The sequence below is a fragment of the Chlorocebus sabaeus genome, chromosome 8, assembly GCF_047675955.1.
Source record: "Chlorocebus sabaeus isolate Y175 chromosome 8, mChlSab1.0.hap1, whole genome shotgun sequence".
NCBI classification, from domain to species: Eukaryota; Metazoa; Chordata; class Mammalia; order Primates; family Cercopithecidae; genus Chlorocebus; species Chlorocebus sabaeus.
The window spans coordinates 139306638-139326781 of NC_132911.1; the positions used below are offsets into that span (position 1 = coordinate 139306638).

General features: G+C 38.2%; 1 protein-coding gene across 4 annotated transcripts in view; it reads left to right on the top strand.

Moving 5' to 3' along the window:
* The window catches only part of KHDRBS3 (KH RNA binding domain containing, signal transduction associated 3), a 201190-nt gene that overhangs the window by 114923 nt on the left and 66123 nt on the right, over window positions 1-20144 (top strand). For 2 of the 4 annotated variants that reach the window (XM_073018369.1, XM_008001602.3), the window contains exon 6: window positions 11630-11825. The exons of the other annotated variants lie outside the window; for them this stretch is intronic. In XM_073018369.1, the coding sequence (XP_072874470.1) occupies window positions 11630-11825 (196 nt within the window). The remainder of the gene's footprint in view (window positions 1-11629; window positions 11826-20144) is intronic. 4 annotated transcript variants of the gene reach the window in all.

A 20144-nucleotide genomic window follows, 5' to 3' on the forward strand; every position in this document is an offset into this window, starting at 1 on the left:
CCTTTGTTTTTTTAAGGAAAGAGTAGATATAGGAAAATGGTAATATATTTCCTAACTGGATAAAATTATGGAAATTTTAAATAAAAAATACTCCATTGGAATGTTATTTAAATTGCTTGTTTCTCTACTGGGTTTACTGCTCAGGCCATTCTCCTGCCCAGTCACCTTCCTCTCCTTCCTTCCAACTCTGTGCCTACTGGGTAGTCTGTGCATTTAATCCCAACTGGGCTTAAGTACCCCATTTCCCCACATCTGGCATGAGTACCCCACATCTCAGACAGAAAACTGGAGGACTTACCATAGAAATGAGTTTCTCTGCTTTTCCTTGCTGTGAGGTCCACCGAATTCCTTCTACTGAAATCAGCCTTCAGTATTCAATTACTTTTGATTAAAGCACTTTCTGATGGTGTGTTAATGAGCAGCCACATGGGAGCTGATGGAGGGGAGACAAAAAGGGGAAAATCTTTGGTTTCTTTTAAAATCACTTTCATAGGCTTTGAGAAGATAATAACAGAGGCAAATAGTGTTACAAACTGGGTAACTTCTGACAAGAACTTGTAGTTGAAATGCTAGCCAGGGATGAACAGGCAAGAAATGCAACTAGGCACAGATTCTCTCAGTTACAGCTCGGCCAGCACTTTTACATGTCCTGTGCAACATAAAACTGGAGAAATGTTCTGAGCCTGCTGTAGACATCAATGCCAACGGGAGGCAGGTTGACACCTAGCTGGCCAACTTATTTTTTCCTAAAGTTTAAACAAGATCCACTAATGAGCTAAGACAGTTTAGGGCAAAAGGAATCCAGTGAGTGTGTTCATGTACTGTGACTCTCTCTTCCCCACCACACTTTGGTTTTTCAGAAGTTTTAATAGTTTTATTCAAAGCCTCTTTGAAAATCATCTGTTTCTGATGCTAGGTCATTAATATCACAGATTTTCCTTAAATCCCTTTTGTGAGAATTGAAGTTACAGCGATGTGGAAGTCATTGTATTTACCTGAGTAGGTCTAGAGTTTAAGAGGGGAAAATCAGAGACAAACAACTATAACAGAGTGGTATAAATAGAGGAACAGAGACATGAAGAAAAGAGTGCCATGAAAATGCAAATAAAGATGCAAGTAATTCTGCAGGGGGAGAGCAGATATGAACAAACAGAAGAAATCAGATGGGATAGTGCTGGTGGGAAGTCATCCCAGTTAAGGGTGCAAAGGCTTGGAGGCAGCAAAGAAGTGAGGCATTCGAGGCTGGGGATTAGATTGGGGGAACTCTGGCATTGGGGAAGCCAGAGTATCCAGAGTCACCCCTGACTCTTACTCACTATGTGACCTTGGGGAGCTTGGGGGTTACTTCTCTGTAAGCCATAGTTGCCTCTTCAATAAAAGAGAGATAGAAAAATAAGCACACACTTCCAAATCCTACTTAATTTTTAAAATTTCCTTTTCAAGGAATCAAACTGTACCATGATTCCTTTTTTGATTACTCAAAATAATTTGACACTAAAAACTGAATTCCTGTAGCACAGATATTTTTTTTTTTTTTTTTTTTTTGAGGCGGAGTCTCGCTCTGTCGCCCAGGCTGGAGTGCAGTGGCACTATCTCGGCTCACTGCAAGCTCCGCCTCCTGGGTTCACGCCATTCTCCTGCCTCAGCCTCCCGAGTAGCTGGGACTACAGGCGCCTGCCACCACGCCCGGCTAATTTTTTTGTATTTTTTTTTTTTAGTAGAGATGGGGTTTCACCGTGTTAACCAGGATGGTCTCGATCTGACCTCGTGATCCACCCATCTCGGCCTCCCAAAGTGCTGGGATTACAGGCTTGAGCCACCGCGCCCGGCCTAGCACAGATATTTGATCAGTCCCTCAACAGAACCGTAGGCAAATTACTTCTCTCTCTTAAACTTCTCTATTATCAAATGGATCATTGTTTCCAGAGAGGAAGGAAATTTTTGCTGCATAGTTCCAAAAGGCAATGGAGCCGATAGTTAGAAATGACAGAGAAAGATTTTTGTTTTTAAATGAAGGAAAAAAGTAAAAGCGTGATAAAAATCAGAATTGGAAGACAGTGGGTGATACAGCTTCAAAATAAGTAAGGAGCTCTGATCAGAGACTTCACTGGATACAAAGAGACAAAAAATAGCTCTCTTGGACTTAAGAATGTACTTCCTTATACACTGTCTTATTGGTCAACAATTTTACCAATAACCAGCTTGTAACTTTTTAAATTGTAACTTGTAAAGTGCCTTGGATTTCTTTTATACTCTATGCAATGTAGGATAAGGAAGCAGTTGCTCAATTAGTTTTTTTTTTTTTTTTTTTTTTTTTGCGTTGAAGATTGGATGAAACATAGAAGAAAGAAAAGAAATGACCAATAACCTGCTTCATAAAAGGGCTACAACTTCTGGATCTAAGACTCAGCCCATCAAAAGATGGTTTGCAGACAACCAGCAGCAGCGCTTGAGAGCCTGTTAGAAAAGCAGAATGTAAACCCCAGCCTGGCCTAAAACAAGGTCCTCAGGCGCTGTGGATGCACAGGAACGTGTGAGATGCGCTGCCCTAGAACCACATTTCGGGTGGTCTCTAGAGTGGCTCAGAGTAAGAGCTGCCAACATCATCTCTTCAAAAGTTTTAGTCTCCATCAGCTCTGACAGTTTCTTCCCTGTGTTCTGAGAGACTATAACTGTAGGCTGTTTCGCTTTTTCCTTTTGTCAGCCTTCTCATTTGCATAGCAACCTTAGGCAAGGAAAACCCTCTTAGAATGATTAAACTTTACTCTCAGAAAAGCAGTCTCACAGAAATGAAGCAAGATTGTCAAATGTGTTAGGAATGTTATAGGAAAGATACAGTTGCCCCTCAGGTGCTTATTGCTTCAGGACACAGATCTCAAATGGATCTCTAGGCAGGTTTTTCTCGCTGTGACCCCTGATGGAAGACTAAGGCCCTGTCACTGGATCTTGCAGGCCCCACTCTGTAGTCAGCATGAGTCCTGCTCCATCTGAGTGAACCGCAGAAGTCAGCTGTATTTTCCCAGGTCACCAAGTTAGCAATGCTGGAGCTCGCTTAAGCAGTCAAGGCCTCTGCCACTGAATTCATTGTTTTACCTGCTGTACTTGACTGCTTCTCAAAAAATTTGTAGACAAAAGCCAAACAATTTAGTATGTGTTTACAAACTCTTATCAGACGACATTACTGTTGCTAAATGTGTAAAATGAGAACTGACATGAGTTGTACTTTCTGTCTCCTTTGCTCATCTTTCACTAAAGCCAAAAGGAAAGTATCAGGACAGAGTAGAAGCAGAAGTCTGTGTACTAATTACCACTTACTACATGCCTGTTTTCGGCTGGGCACTTTATATACCCAGGGTGTAAACATCGCAGCTATTTATTAACTCCAGTCTACAGATAGGAAAACTGAGGCTTAAAGTTCAAATGACAGAATTACATTTGAGTATTAATGTGTAGGAACCCAAAGTGTATGCTTTTTCATTACATCTTAAAACTTTGTATTAATCTGTGAACTAAATAATTCGTTTCTGAGTAACTGTTTTTTTATTTTACTTTATTTTAATATTTATTTTTTTTATCTTTTCTTTTTTTTTTTTTTTTTTTTGGTATTTGTTCATTCAACGCATTCTTAGCGTGGCAGCTCACTACAAAAGCCTTCCTGGATTTTTTCCATATCTGAGTTTCAAGACCAGGAACCGGGTCACCCTGCTGAAAACCCCAAACAGAAAGAGTTACTGTAGTATAGTCTATCCATTAATCTGCTTTCAAAACTGTGTGCGGATGCTTTATCTTTTTGCTCTTCTCTTACACCCAGTTTGTGGTGCCCTGTTCCTATCAATTTGGATCTACTTTTCTGTTTTTAAAAAAAGTGTCATTGATTATCAAGTTCTCGCTAATAGATGCTTTTTCTCTTCTCATCCCCATGTTATCAATCCAGCTGTTCAGCCTTGCCCTGAATGTTATTTGTAGCACTCAGTGAAAACTTTGCGATAAGACAGGATTCTCGTGTTAGCACGTCACCTCCACCCTGCCTTTCTTCCACCAGTGTCATCTAAAGCATTGTTCATGCTGTTGCTGCTTAGTAACACTCCTGTGGAATTTCAGCACTTAAAAAACTAATTTTCAAAATGTCTTTTATAGATAAGTGTCCAGAACAATTAGATGTATATCAAATAACTTGTCTAAAATTCCATAGCAGATAAAAATACCTTAGTGTGATTTCATACACCAGTGGGACATAACCAACAATGTCAATGATTGTGGAAGAGAAGTGTGGGCTTCTTGAATATATAAATGTATGTCTTCAAATTTGATGAAAGCCATACATTTGTATATTCAAGAAGCATACTGAATATTTTGTAATTCATATAGTACCTTGGATGGCAATCATGGATATTGGATAAGGAAACAGGAAGCCTTAATTAGCTTAAATATACACTAATTAATGAAAATGTCATGAAGGAGTTAGACATACTATAGCTACAAACTACTCTGTCCTCTAATCGTGTTGAAGATTTTTCTAGATACAGATACTGGAGATACACAAAGATGAGTAAGACACTATAGAAGTTATATCATCATTACAGTTCAGAGTAATTATAGTTTAAATAAACTTGACTTTTTTTGAGTCAGTAAAAATTCAAAACACTTTATATGCATTGTCTCATGTTTCTCTCCTAATAACACAAAAGTGGGCTCTATATTTAGCCTCATTTCACAGTTGAGGAAACTGATGTGGAAAGTTCAGACTCTTGATTAGTTTGAGTGCTAACTGGCAGGTAGATGTTAAGCTAGTAAGTACATGAGGAATTGAATCCAAATCTGATTCCAGTGTTTTTGCTCATGGCAACTATTTTTACTGTACCAATTTTTATGGTCTAGGATTTTAAACAAAAAACCTAATTTACAATAGTCATTAAAGGGTTACCTGAGGGTGAGATGAAGAAAAAGTGTTTTTTTTTTTTTCCTTTTTACTGCATTAGACATGTTAAGATTAGGTTTAACTGCTGATATCAAATACACCTGTAGTGGCTTAACCCAGTAGAAATATCATGTCCTTCTCCTGCCCCACTTAAAACCTGTGCAGCAATGCCACGCTGCCCTTCCCCAGCTCCATAGAGCTTGTGACTGTGCTTTTCTTAGCCTTTCACTTTTTCCTTCAAGCCTGCTGCCCTTACAAACATGTCTGCAGGAAGAAAAGAGTGAAAGAGAAGAGAGAATGCCAACTATGTAGTTCTAAAGAGCTTCCCATAAATCTCAGTGCAGATTAATATCTTATTGGCCAGAATTGTATTACAGGCCCCCATAGCTGCAAGAAAGCTGTAAAATTGAGATTTTTTTAAATGTACTTAATATGTTAGAAAAGTTTTAGCTTTACAGAAAGATTGAGAAAGTAGTACAGAGTTTTCCTATATCCTTCTTATGATTTTTCTCTGTTATTAACATCTTACATTATTAGCATGGCTCACTTATTTCAGTTTATGAACCAATATTGACATATTGTTAACTATATTATCGACAGTATTAGTACAGTATTAACTATAGTCCGTATCAGGTTTCCTTAATTTTTACCTAGCGTCATTTTTCTGTTCCAGAATCCCCGGAATACAACATCACGTTGAGTTGTCCTGTCTCCTTAGGCTCCTCTTGGCTGTGACAGTTTCTTAGACTTGTTTGTTTTGATGATATTAACAGTTTTGAGGAGTACTAATCAGGTTTTTCCTAAGATGTTTCTCAATGGGGATTTTTCAGATTTTTTTTCATCATTAACCTGGGTTTATGAGTTTGGGGAACTAAAACTACAGAAGTAAAATGCCATGTTTGCCGCATCATATCAAGTATACATACTGTCTACGTGACTTATGCTCATGTTGCCTTGATCATGTAGCCGAGGTCATGCTTGTCAAGTTTCTCCACTGTCAAATTCCTCATTTTTCTTTCTTTCCTTACTATATCCTTTAAAAGGAAGTCACTATGGGGAACCCCTAGTTAAGAAATGGGGAATTGGTGGTGCATGCCTGTAATCCCAGCTACTTGGGAGGCTGAGGCAGGAGAATTGCTTGAACTTGGGAGGCAGAGGTTGCGGTGAGCTGAGAATGCGCCATTGCACTCCAGCCTGGGCAACAAGAGCAAAACTCCGTCTAAAAAAATAAATAAATAAAATAAAAAAAAAATAAGAAATGGGGAATTACAATTCACTTCCCCTAGGTGGAGTATCTGCAAAAATTATCTGGAAGATTTGTCGCTTCTCCCCTGTGTATCGATTGATTCAGTCATTTCTATCATTGTGGACTCATGGATATTAATTTTATACATTGTGATACAATTCGGTACCACTGTCTTTTCTTGCTCAGATTGTCTCAGCTTTGGCCATTGGGAGTTCTTTCAGTTGGCTTTGGCACACACCCGTAATTTGTGGGTTTTATTCTTTTCTTTTTTTTTTTTTTAAGCACTTTCTTTCTGGCACTACACGTTGCTCCAGACTAGTCTTATATATTTCTACCTTCAGTTCTAAAATCAGTCATTTCTCCAAGAAGCTCAGGTTCCATTTATTGGAGTATGGTATTAGAAAGCAAGATCAGGGTGCTGGTTCTGCTTGTTGTTTCTGGGGTGTGCTGAGGTCTGTGCTTTCTCAGCTGACATAGAATGGACATATATGTGTATGTACTAACCTATGTATATACCCATATTTATGCATATTTCTTTAACCATCTGTAAATATAGTAAACTAAACATGAGTTCATACTGATGTCTCTGATTTTAATCTGTTCGCACATTGACCATTATAGCCTCTTCCCTTTTCTTACCACTCCACTCCAACTTGAGAAACTGGCTCCCACCATTCTTTTATTTATTGTGTTCCAGGATACATGTACAGTGATATCAGAATGGTTAACCTGTACTCACACTTCTTCCTGTAGAAAATAACTTCATCAACTAGAACATTGCTTATTTACTTTTTTTTTTTTTTTGCCTTTAGTCTGACAGACTTACCTCATTTCGAAGTTTACTTTCCTTCAGCCCCTTCAATAAGGTTGTTTTCATGTGCTTTAATCTAGTTAAAATGTTCGTTCACATTCAGCATTGCATCCTGAGAGTCTCCTCAGTAATATTGTGGTTTTTAGTGTGCAAACATGAAAATTCACTCTCTGTGCTGTGAAGTTCTTTGGGTTTTGACAAATGCTTTGTGTCGCGTATTCACTGTCATTTTGGTACCATACAGAATAGTTTTGTCACCCTGAGCTATAGTCATTCAACCTTCCCTCCACCCCTTAACCTGTGTTAACTACTGATTTTTTTTTTAACCATCTCTCTAGTTTTAGTATTTTCAGTATGTCATATAGTTGAAAAGCATACATTATATAGCCTTTCCAGAGTGGCTTCTTTCACTTAGAAATGTGCATTTAAGATTTATTCCTAGTTTTTGTGGATTTTTAGCTCATTTCTTTCTACTGCTGAATCATTTTCTATTGTATGCATGTAACCCAGTTTGCTTATCTTTTCATCTATCGAAGGGCATCTTGGTTGCTGTGAATAAAGCTGCTATAAACATTTATGTGCAAGTTTTTATGTAGGCATAAGTTTTCAGATCCATTGGGTAAAAACCTAGGAATACAACTGCTAGATTGCACAATAAGGCTATGTTTAGCTTTGCAAGAAATCGCCAAACTGTCTTTCTAAGTGGCTATATACTATGTTGCATTCCAGGCAGGAATGAAAGTTTATGTTTTTCATATCCTCACCAACACTTGACATATTCAGTTATTTATTTTAGTCATTTTAATAGGTGCGAAGTGGTATCTCACTTTTGTTTTAGTTTGAATTCCCTAGTGACAAATGATGTTGAACATCTTTATTTGGTTATCTGCCATCTGTAAATCTTCTTTGCTTAGCTGTCTGTTCAACTGTTTTGCCTGCTTTTTAAGTGGGCCATTTGCTTTCTCATTGTTGAGTTATAAAAGTTTTTTCTGTGTTTTGAATACAAATCCTTTATCAGCTAACATGTTTCCCAAATATTTTCTTCCTTTCTGTGGCTTGTCTCTTTATCTTTTAATAGTGTCCTACACAAAGCAGAAGTCTATAATTTTAATAAAGTTGAACTTACCAATTTTTCTTTCAAGGACTTTTTTTGATATTGTATCTAAAAACTCTTCACCAAACTAATATAATACAGATTTTCTTCTATGCTTTCTTCTGTAAGTTTTATATTTCATATTTGGTTTTAAGATACATTTTGAGTTGATTTTTGTGAAAGATGTAAGGTCTGTGTCTAGGTGTCTACTTTTTTTTTTTTTAGTTTGTTGATATTCACTTGTTCCTGTACCATTTGTTGAAAAAAACATTTTCCATTGAATTGTCTTTGCTCCTTTGTCAGTAATCAGTTGACTATATTTCTGAGGGTCAGTTTCTGGGCTTTGTATTTTGTTCCATTGAGCTGTGTCTTTTCTTTAGCAAATACAATGCTGTATTGATTGTAGCTTTATAATAAGTCTTGAAATTATATATTATGAGTCTTTTAACATTGTTTTTCTTCTCAGTATTATGTTGTCTGTTCTGAGTCTTTTGCCCTTCCATGTGTACTTTAGAAAATGTTTGTCAATATCTAAAAATATATCACTTGCTGAGATTTTGATTAGGATTGCATTGAATCTGTAGATTAGTTGGGAAGAACTGGCATCTTAACAATATTATGACCATGAACATGGATGTTACTCCTTTGAGTTCTTCCATCAGAGTTTTGTAGTTTTCTACAAAGGAATGCTGTACATATTTTATTAAATTTGTACCAAAACATGCAATTTTTTTGTGGCTTCAGTAAATGTTTTTGTGTTCTTAATCTAAATTCCAGCTGTTTATTGCTGGTATGTAGGAAAGCATTTGACTAGTAACCTTTTATTCCTTTTTTTACTAGCTTATTAAGTATAGGAGTAGGTGTGGGGTTTGGGGGGTTTTTTGGACTATTGGGGGGGACTTTTTTATGTAGTCAATGATGTCACCTGTGAACAAAGGAAGTTTTACTTTTTTCTTCAAAATCTGTGTAAATTTTATTTACTTTTCTTGTCCTATTGATGTAGGTGGGACTTATAGTATAGTGTTGAATAGTAGTTGTGAGAGTAGACATCCTTGCCTTGTTCCCAATCTTAAGGGGAAACACATTCAGTTTCTCACAATTCAGTGTGTTGTAGGTTTGCTGTACATGTTCCATTTTCTCTTGAGACAGCCTCACTCTATCACCCAGGCTGGAGTGCATCTAGGTGTCGCCATCTAGGCTCACTGCAACCTCTGCCTCCCAGGTTCGAGTAATTCTCATGCCTCAGCCTTAGTCACTGGGATTACAGGCATATGCCACCATGCCTGGCTAATTTTTTTCTTTTTTCAGTAGAGACGGGGTTTCACCATGTTGGTCATGCTGGTATGGAACTCCTGATCTCAAGTGATCCACCCACCTTGGCCTCACAAAGTGCTAGGATTACAGGTGTGAGCCACCACTCCTGCCCGATGTTCTTTTTCAACTTGAGGAAATTTTCTGAAAGTTGTTATAAATGAGTGTCGCCTTTGGCTGCATCCTTTTTCTGCTCTGTTTATATGATCACATTATTTTTCTACTTTAGCCTTGTTGATGTGGTAGACTACATTGATTTTCTAATATTAAATCAACCTTATGTACCTGGAATAAATCCTACTTGGTTATGGTGTATAATTCTTTTAATACATTATAGAATGGAGTTTACTAATATTTTTAAGAATTTTTGTACCTGTGTGCACGAGAGCTGCTGATTTCTAGTTCTTCACTTTCGGCTATCTTTATCCATACTGCTTATGGGGGGGCCTTATTCTTGTTCCCCCTCAGACCATATGTCTCATCCTAAGCAGGTCACCGAGCAGTTGGGCTGGCCCCATCTCTGGCCTCTGAGGGTGATTAAGTATTTTTGAGGGATACTTCCTTTGTCAGGTCCCAACCAGTGCTCAAGAACAGGCTGGCGACAGTCACCTCTGGTCTCCCTGGCTGGCCCAGACTGGTCCCAGCCTCTGACTAGTAATGTAGAAATACTTTTAAGGAGGCATTTCCAATGACCAGCCCCACAGATTGAGTTAGGAAGTGTTCCCTCTGCTTTTATTTTTGGACAAGATTATAGAGAACTGTTATCATTTCATTCTTTAATATTTTATAGAATTGATTGAAACCATATGGAGTTGATGCTTTCTTTTTTGGAAGGTTATTAACTATTGATCAAATTTATTTAGTAGACATAAGCCCATTCAGATTATTTAGTTCTTTTTGTGTTGGTCATTATGAATCAGAATCAGTCACATTCATGTAAGTTGAAAAATGTGTGAGCTTGGAGTTGTTCATAGTATTTCTTCATTATTATTATTATTATTTTTTTTTTTTTTTTGAGACAGAGTCTGTCGCCCCGGCTGGAGTACAGTGGTGTGATCCTGGTTCACTGCAACCTCAGCCTCTTGGGTTCAAGTGATTCTCGTTCCTCAGCCTCCCAAGTAGCTGGGACTATAGGCACACGCCACTGTGCCCAGCTAATTTTTGTATTTTTAGTAGAAATGGGGTTTTGCCATGTCGACCAGGCTGGTCTTGAACTCTTGACCTCAGGTGATCTACCTGCCTTGGCCTCCCAAAGTGCTGAGATTACAGGCCTGAGCCATCACACCTGGCCAAAACCCTCTTCATTTCTGATACTGGAGTTTGGGCTTTTTTTTTTTTTTTTCTCTTATTTAGCCTGTCTAGAGGTTTATCAATTTTATCAGTCTTTTCAAAGTCCAGCTTTAGGTTTTGATAATTTGCTATTTTTGGAAAATGAGTCTTTAACTGTGTGTTCGCTATCCCAGACACACTGAAGGAGGAGGAAGCTGGTCTGTAGGCAGCCAGCCCTGCCAGCTACAGTTCTCGCTGGAGGGCCTTGTCCAGATGAGGTGCATCATACTGTGTCTGTATTCTCTGGGGTAGCCACACTTTTCTGTCCTTATATTTTCTCGGGTTTTTGCTTCTGTGGAGCCATTCTTGATAGAAACACCTCCTTCGTTGCTGACTTGAAGTCTCATGATTTACATTAGAAATACATGAATATGTTGAATTCTACCTCAGAAAATGCCTGTGTTTACTTAATGTTGTTTTATTACCATGTAGTTGATACATTATTCAGGAAAGTACATTTTATTCTTCTCTCTCTGATGGAATTGTAGCATATATTTTGGCCTCTGACTTTGCTCACAGCTGTTTTGGGACAGTTTTAAAATCTCTAAGCCTCAGTTTCCTTGTCCTGATATAAGCAAGAAAAGGCACACTTCATAGTGTGGGAGTGGAGTTTGGGTGTAATCCTGGCATGGCATCATATAGAAGTTTTGGGTTCATGTGGCTTCTCCAAATATCACAGTTTCCTACTCTGTGTACTGACCAGAGATTGACTCCAGACTTCTATTGTTGCTAGACGAACTGCCTAAATGACTTAATTTCCTTTTGTAGATACCTGTTTCATGTTTGCTTTAGTTATTTGCTCCTTATTCCTTTTTACAAAAATATAGAACTTTGATTTTGTTTCTGAGGTATAAATATATGTGAATAACAGAATGTTAGAGACTATGATAGATATGGCTAATTTGACCCTCTTGGTTACAGGGGAAGGGGAGGAGTTACAGCACGGCCAGTTGGAGTTGTAGTACCACGAGGGACGCCAACTCCCAGAGGAGTCCTGTCCACCCGAGGGCCAGTGAGTCGGGGAAGAGGACTTCTCACTCCCAGAGCAAGAGGAGTCCCCCCAACTGGGTACAGACCTCCACCGCCACCCCCAACACAAGAGACTTATGGAGAATATGTAAGTGAAGGTGTCAGACAACAGCCTTGTTGATCAGATTGACTTAATCCAGACTTAGCACTGGATATTGTACCCACGTACCCTCCCTCACCTTGTTTTGGTTCTTGAGTATTATACTTTGGTTCAGCAAATATTTATTGAGTGCTAAAGAAGTACTTAATACTAGAGATATAAAAATGGCCTGATCTTTTTCATCAAGTAGTTTAAGGTATGGAAGAGGAATTTGGGTGATGGGGAGGTGTAAGACTAAGGTTCAGGAGATGTATTTTCAAGCCCTTATAAGAGTTTAATGTAACATTCTTCCATATTTCACTCCTGAATCCTTCAGTCATTTAAAAAATAATTGCCTACGTATACCAAGATGGTTTCACCCTCAACTGTTTCCTTTTAAGCTACGCTACTGAGTATGGATTCTTAGTGGAAATTCTTTTCAGTGAAGAAAACAAAAGTTCTCTATTTTCAATTAGTGCAAATCGGTTTTTCATTTATCATTCAGTGATTCTTTGATATAATTCATAGACTGACTTAACATAAGAGAGAATTATAACCGCAAAAGTTGAGGGGGAACGGAATTCTTTGGTGTCCTCATTTACCATAAATGAAGAAAATAAGAAGCAATGGATAGGTGATTCATATTAATAATTGAAATTGTTAAAGTAAGAGTATATGAACTGTTGTCAATGAAAGGGAAGCAGTAACAATGATAAAATGCAAGAACCAGTAGGTTTTCATGTTTTACTTTAGGAGAGATCTCTTGCTAGGTGCTCTGTGCCTCTTTGCATAGTTTCTAGAAGGTTGCAGTAATCCCCTGGGCCTCAGACAACCTCTTCAACCTCATCTGTGTGGCCCCTGGTAAGATCAAAGTCTTTGTCTTGGACATGTTTAAGGTTTCGTAATTCCCTGAACATTCTGTGTCATCTTAGTCTTCCAGACCTTTGCTCGTACTGCCTCCTCAGCCTAGAGTGGTCTTCTCATGTTTCATTTGACTCTCTCCTTGTGTCCTTCTAGACTTAGGTCAACCATTGCTAGGGAAATTTAGAGGCGGTAATAGCAAACCTATTGAGCATTACTACAGTTCTTACATTTCTCTCTCCCACCTAGCTCGTGAACCTCTGGAAGGGCAGGAATGAATAGCTTTTATCTCTTTATACTTGGGAGAGAGTGCATACTGGGAACTCACTGAATTATATTTTAACAAATCCCATAAAAGTTTTACAAGTTCGTTATTCAGTCGAGGAAGGATGTGGTTTCTCTCTTTTCTTTGATTTCCTTACAGTTAGAAGTGTTCCTACTTCCTAATATTCTCACCAGTTGACAATAATAATTATGCCTCAGCTCTTCCATAAATGCTGAGTCTCCTGAAAGTAGCAGAGACTATAAAGGAGAGGAAATCTTAAATTCCTTTCAGGCAGGCCCCGTGTCTGTTCATTTCCACTTTGGCTTACATTGATTTCTCTTAGGTTTAGATTTAATACAGATGTGGTTGGATGATGTAGAAGAGATTGCCAGTCAGGTTGTGTGGGAAACCTGGATCCTATACCCCATTTTACCATAAATTTCAATATCAGGTAGGCAAGATATTTAACTTTTTGGGCTTCATAATCCACTTATTTCTGAAAGAACTGTTGCCTCCATTACATGTATTCATCTTTCTATTCAATGAAGATTGGATTTCTACCATGTGAGCCGGACACACATGTTGTCTGTCTCAGCATGTATACTGTAATTATTAGAGTCTGGAGATAAGTTATATAGATTAATAAAACTAAAAAATTCTTGAAAGGTAAAAGTCCGAAGGAGGAAAAGCAAAAGCAAGAGACATTCAAGACATTTGGGTTTGCTGCTTTTACTCTTGATTTTTTTATTTTTATTTATTTTTTATTTTTATTTTTGTAAATGATAGGAAAGGCGTTAAAACAATTGAATTGAGAAGTATTCTGTAGGATTAATTTACTCTCTTTCCATCTGCTACAAGGATAATGGGATAGTGGCCCTGTAGAAGATTATCTGTGTCTTTCCAGACCAGACAAAGGTTTAAGAGCTCTAAAGGAAAAAGTCAACCTTCATTGTTTGATTCCCACACTCACTCATGCCTGGCACTCTTCCAGGCACTGACTGTTACTGCAGCTGTGATTTCAACACAGAGCTGGTGCTCTTTCTGTCACGTGGTAGTATAGACTTCAAATAACTGATGGCCACATCCACAAGTGTTCTAATTTGGCTGGAATGCAGCATTTGCTATTTTATCAACTTCATACAATAACAAGTCTTGCATACATAAAACAGCTCTGTGCTTTCCAGGTGTGCTTTGGGTGGTGTAGTGGGACACCAAAGAAAAAGAAATACCATCATGAGTGCACCTCCTTCCCCGAGTTGAATTACCGTCCTGAAGGGTTCAGATTACAAATGTTATAGCTTTCCCACTTAATTTAGCATCTATTATTCCTGGCGTTGCCTTTTAAGATCACTAGTCAAGAGGAAAGATTTTCCTCATTTAGCCTAGCATTTTGTAAGCTGCCTTGGCACAGTTACAGTGAAGCTTCAGTGGCTTTTTCAGTATAGTGAAAGCTTCACTGTATATAACAAACTTTGCTGGTACTTGGTATAAGGAGTAGATAAAGCCCTTCAGCTCGCTTACATGGCTTGCCGTCAGTAGCACTGCCTCTCAGGTATACCCTTTTGACCTCATCTTCCTCCACTGACCCAGTTTTAAATGAGTTTTCTAGTTCCAACTTTTCTAATACAGCTTGCAGCCTCTAGCATAACTTCAGACATTGGCCATTGGTCTCAACTGAAATCCTAAGGATTACTCACCCATCCCGCTTAGTTTTACAACATGGTAGGGGGAGTGGGAAGTAATCTCTTCTTAAAAAGTTTTTTTTTATGTTGGGCTCGGTGCGATGGCTCACGCTTGTAATCCTAGCACTTTCGGAGGCCAAGATGGGCACATAATTCGAGGTCAGGAGTTCAGGACCAGTGTGGCCAACATAGTGAAACGTCATCTCTACAAAAGAAAAAAAAAAGAAAAATTAGCCGAGTGCAGTGGTGCGCACCTGTAATCCCACCTACTTGGGAGGCTGAGGTGGGAGAATTGCTTGAACCCAGGAGGTGGAGGTTGCAGTGAGTTGTGATCACCCCACTACACCCCCCAGCCTGGGTAACAGCGAGACTTCGTCTCAAAAAAAAAAAAAATTTGTTTCTTTGTTTCTAGGATTTTAGATAGGGTGGGTATATTATAAGATACCCAACTTAGAAAATCAAGGAACTGTAACACAAATAAATGGTTATTCATTCTTGTATCAAATGGGAAAGATGACCATCTTTGAGTATACTAAAATTATTACATGGAACTAGAACATCATAAATTAGATTCTAAATTCCATGAGGGTAGGCACTCTCCACCTTCCTCCCCTACCTTCCAACCACCACACTTCACCTTTTTATTCCCAATAACTAGTATATGATGTCTGGCACATAGTAGGTCTTTAGTAAGTATTTACTGAATGAATGAATGGTCCCAAGACAGTTTTTAAAAATTGTCTCCTGTGGAGAACCCACCACAGATGCGTTCTGTGTGACTTTTCAGTTTTATTCACATAGCAATTTATATGTAACATAGTATTTAGCATATCGCTATGTAGCACAGTCATTCAGAATATGTCTAGTTTTCAAAAGATTATTAACTTCTAAGGAAAAATTCTGTATCTCTAGGTTAATCTCTGGCTCAGTTTTTGGCACATTGTTAGTAAATGTTTGTTGGACTGAACAACCCTATACAGAGAGACTTGATACATTGTTCAGATGAAGATTACCATTGATTTTTTTCCAAGTTACTAGTAAAAGCATGTGATGGGAAGAAATATGATAGTATTTGAAAAAATAACTTTCCTAAGTTATTGTCGTCTTCTAGCCCTGGACAGGTAGTCATAGATTACAAATGAATAAGATTAATTTTGTTAGCTCCTAAAGGAAACAGAAAAACCTACTGTAAGTCTCATCGCAGTATAAAAAGGGGCTTTCAAGAAGGATGTAATATTTGATGAGAAACTGCTCTCCACAAGGCACTTTGATATACGTCACGTTTTCCTTAGAACCACCTGCTGTGATCTCTGTTGTACAAATGAGAATTTAAGGTCAGGGAAGTTAAGTGCCTTGCCCAAAGTCACAGGACTGGTAAAGAAGGAGCAGATTCAGGATTCCAAGTTCAACGCCTATGTTCTGTCTTGAAAAACCAGTACTTTAAAAAACAAAACCAAAAAATCAGTGTTCCCACTAGCCAAGATTATAAATAAAATCTCTTCATCTTTGGAGAAAGTGTAACAGATGCTGTGTGTTCCCTTCATCAATGCCAGCAAATGCCATGAAAGGGATTGTAGGACACTGAACGAAATAACCTCTGTGTTCCTTGTGATTCAGTAATTCCCTGGTTTTAAGCTACCCAAAGTAGGTAAATGGAAATGAACTGTTAGGAAGAAAGGGATGATGTTCGGATTAAAAAAAAATGAACACGTGAACAAAGCACTGCTAATACATTTATTGGCAAAAATAAGAATAACACTTTCATTTAAGAATTTCACAACATCTGTATCTCTGAAAAGGGCTTGTCATTTCTTTGGAACTCAGAAACGTAATTTTTAAAAATCTCCTTGGAATGTATCCAGTGATAAAGGTTTGATTTCTATACAATGTGTTTGGCTATATCAAACCAACTCAGTTTACTTTTCATCAACTTTCATTTAAATTTACTATCCGAGGCCATTATTTCCAGAATAAAAGATGAAAAAAGATCACAACAGTGGTTTACTTAAACAAAATGAGAAATATTCTATTTTTTTAAATCCTGCCACAATAGCTGCATTTTTCAAAAAGTATGCATTTCAGTCTTTAAGATACTCAGTGATTTTCAGATTATGTGTACTGCAAGTATTCTGATACAGTTTTAGGCCCAAGAAAAACTTAGCCGTATCTGTTCTAATTATTTTTAGTTATATTATGCCTATTTTAGAAAGTGTACTGCCTTATTAGCCAAAGTGAGAAAACTTGATAATTTACAGGTATTTCCTTGTAAAATGTGCCTATTGAAATTCGTCTGCTATTTCTCAAGGTGAGTTGGTGAAGATATTTGATCATTTATATTGTCATCTGAGCCAACTGTTCTTCATTGGAATCACTGTAACAAAATATTCCCTGAGTGTGCTTCATTGAGATGAACACCTGTTAGCAAATAAATCTATTTGACTCTGATTATTATTACAAGAATACGTATGACACAATAGCCATTTGAGTAGGATAGACTAGCCATTGGTAACACCAAATCCATCTCTCAGTAATTCTCCTTTTCAGAATAACGCTCAAACAAGATAATTTAACATGGTTAACTTTTTCCCAAACTGAAGAAAATAGATAATGGATGTTTTTTCAGTCATTTAAGTATAAATTTGGGACCTTCTGCTCTACTTTTAACTTAGTAAACTTAGATATAATTACAGTAACTCTTCATCTGTTTTTGGAGAACAAGAAGTACCTTTTTTCCAAAATAACATTGATTTATTATTTATGTCCAAATAATGAAATAACTGACAAATTAAGATAACCCAGTACACATTCAGTGAGAGCGCTTTGATAATTTAAAGTGCTGGTGTCATTACACAGACAAGCATGCCTAGTGTGTCCTGGCAGAGCCCAATTTACATATGAATTTCTAAAGTGAAACCATTTTTTATAAATTGTTTTAGGGTCAACATGCAAAGAAAATACACAATCTGAATAAATCAGCATCCCCCTAACACTCAGTATGGTAGTTTTATTTATTATCTATGTAAGACCTTTTTCATTTCCATTACTTTACCTAAACACTTGCATGTTATTAGCTACTGAAAGGAAAACTATTTCCTCTTTACTGCTGCTCTCAATACTTCACTTTTGCACTGTATGTATGGGTTGTGTTCAGTTCTCTGCAGACATCAACTGTGTGTCCTTCAGTTTCATTCTGAAACCAATTATCAGGAGTTAGCACAGACCCTACAGTTAAAGGCTTAGTCCCACTTGAGATGCCAGTTGCAACTGATGGGCCCCCAGGTTACTCACAACTTGTGTCTGACTTAGATGGAAATTAGAGATTCCCACAACCCCTTTCTCATGTTTGATAATTTGTTAGAACGGCTCAGAACTCAGGAAAGTAGCGTACTTACTATTGCTAATTTGTTATGAAAGAATACAGATCAGGAACAGTCTTATGGAAGAGACGCATAGGGCAAGGTGTTGGGGAGGGCATTCCATGCCCTCTCCAGGCAGCCACCCTCCGGAAGCCACCCTCCGTGTCTTCACCCGGCCTGGAGGCACTCCAAACCCCTTCAGTTGGAGTTTTTAATGGAGGCATCACTACATAAATGTAATTGATTAAATCATTGGCCATTAGCGATTGACTCAATCTCCAGCCCCCTCCCCTCCCTGGAGGTGAGAGATGGGGCAGCAAGTTTCAACCCTTTAATCACACAGATGGTTCCCTTGACAGCCAGCCACCTCTCCTCTATCCTTAGGGACTTTCTGGAAGTCATCTTATTGATGTAAACTCTTCTGTGATTGAAAGGGACTTGCTATGAGTAGCAAAAGGCCCTTCTTTCGCCTTTATTGCTCTTATCACTTAGAGACTTCCAGGGGTTTTAGTAACTGTGAGCCAGGAGCTATAGAAGACAAACTATATATGTCTTGCTATATCATAGTATCAAAACTACCAAATCTAAATTTCTGGTATCATCTGTTCATGGTCCCTTCTCCCTGAATGCCCTATAAGCACTTTGAAAGCTGTGATATAGACCAACACAACGGGCCTCATTCTTCCCCAGAGTTTCTTGTTAAGATGAATGACACCAGCATATAACCAGACTCCCAAGGTCTAATTCTTTCATCTTCCTTCTCTGTATTCAAATAGCTACCAAGTCTTTTCACTTGTTCCTCATGAATAGCTGTTTGATTTCAAGCTCATCTGCATTGCCACTGGTTTTGTTACAATGCTCTTCTTGTTCACTATTTTTTCCTAGCACCTAACATATAGTAGTCACTTAATAAATACTGGTAGTTTGGATGGATGGATGCACAACAGACAGAGGTTGTCATAGCCTCCTCAGTTGCACCCTTGCTTGTAGTCTTGCTCCAGCTCATTCCTTTCCTTAAATAATGTATTCTTCATACTACTTCCAGTGTACTTTCTAATATCTAACATTGAATATGCTACTGCCCTCCATCTCCCCCCACAAGGAAGAGAACTAGTTGAAAATTTTAGAAGGATCTTAGTCTCTTCAGGATAAACTTGAGACTCCTCTGCATTGTGTTTAAGGGCCTTCCTGAGGCCGTTCATCCTCCTGTTGACTGACTGACTGTCATTTTGCATTCAGTCTATCCCAACTGCAGTCCCTTAAACATGGCAGGAACTGTAAACTGTCTGTTTTCCGGAGCTCTTGGCTCTCTTTGAATGCGCTTTCTTGTTTTGTCTGTGCCAACTCTGTTTCCTATTTGTAGTCCTTGATCGTGGAGCCTTCTGGACCTAATCAAGCATAGTTAGCAGCATCTTTCATGTCCCTTTAACAAGTTGTACCCGCTTCTATGTTTACTTACTTGTCCTCGTCCTCAGTAGACTGTGGGATCCTTTAGGGAAGAAACTATGTCTTTGTTTTATCTTAGTATACCCAGTCTATCACAGGACCTGACATTTTGGAGATACTAAGTAAATGTGTGGAGGATGGATAACATGGCCTTTGTCAATGCCAACTAATTCCGTGTCATGCCATGTGTTATGTATACTTTTCAGCACACTTAGTGAAATAAAATTGAATATCTTAAACAAGTTTTAGCAGACATAACATGGTCCACTTTGTGAACTGGTAAGTATGAAAGACAATGCAATTTAATATAAAGATTATTATTCTGAGAGGCAAAATACAGTCATGTATCCCTTAACAATGGAGTTATATTCTGAAAAATGCATCATTAGGCAGTTTCATCATTGTGTGAACACCGTAGAGTGTTCTTAGACAATCTTAGATGGCAGAGCCCACTACCCGCCTAGGCTCTATGCTTTTAGGGAACAAACCTGTACAGCATGTTACTGTACTGAATGCTGTAGACAGTTGCGACACATGCGGCATTTGTGTCTGTAAATATATCTGAACATAGAAAAGATACAGTAAAAATGTGCTATTATCATCTAGGGCTCCACTGTCCTATATGTGGTCCATAGTGACCAAAATGTCATTATGTGGTGTGTGGCTGTACTTGGTTTCTAACCTCCCTTCTCTTCAGAGTGACCGTCTGTTGTGTTTT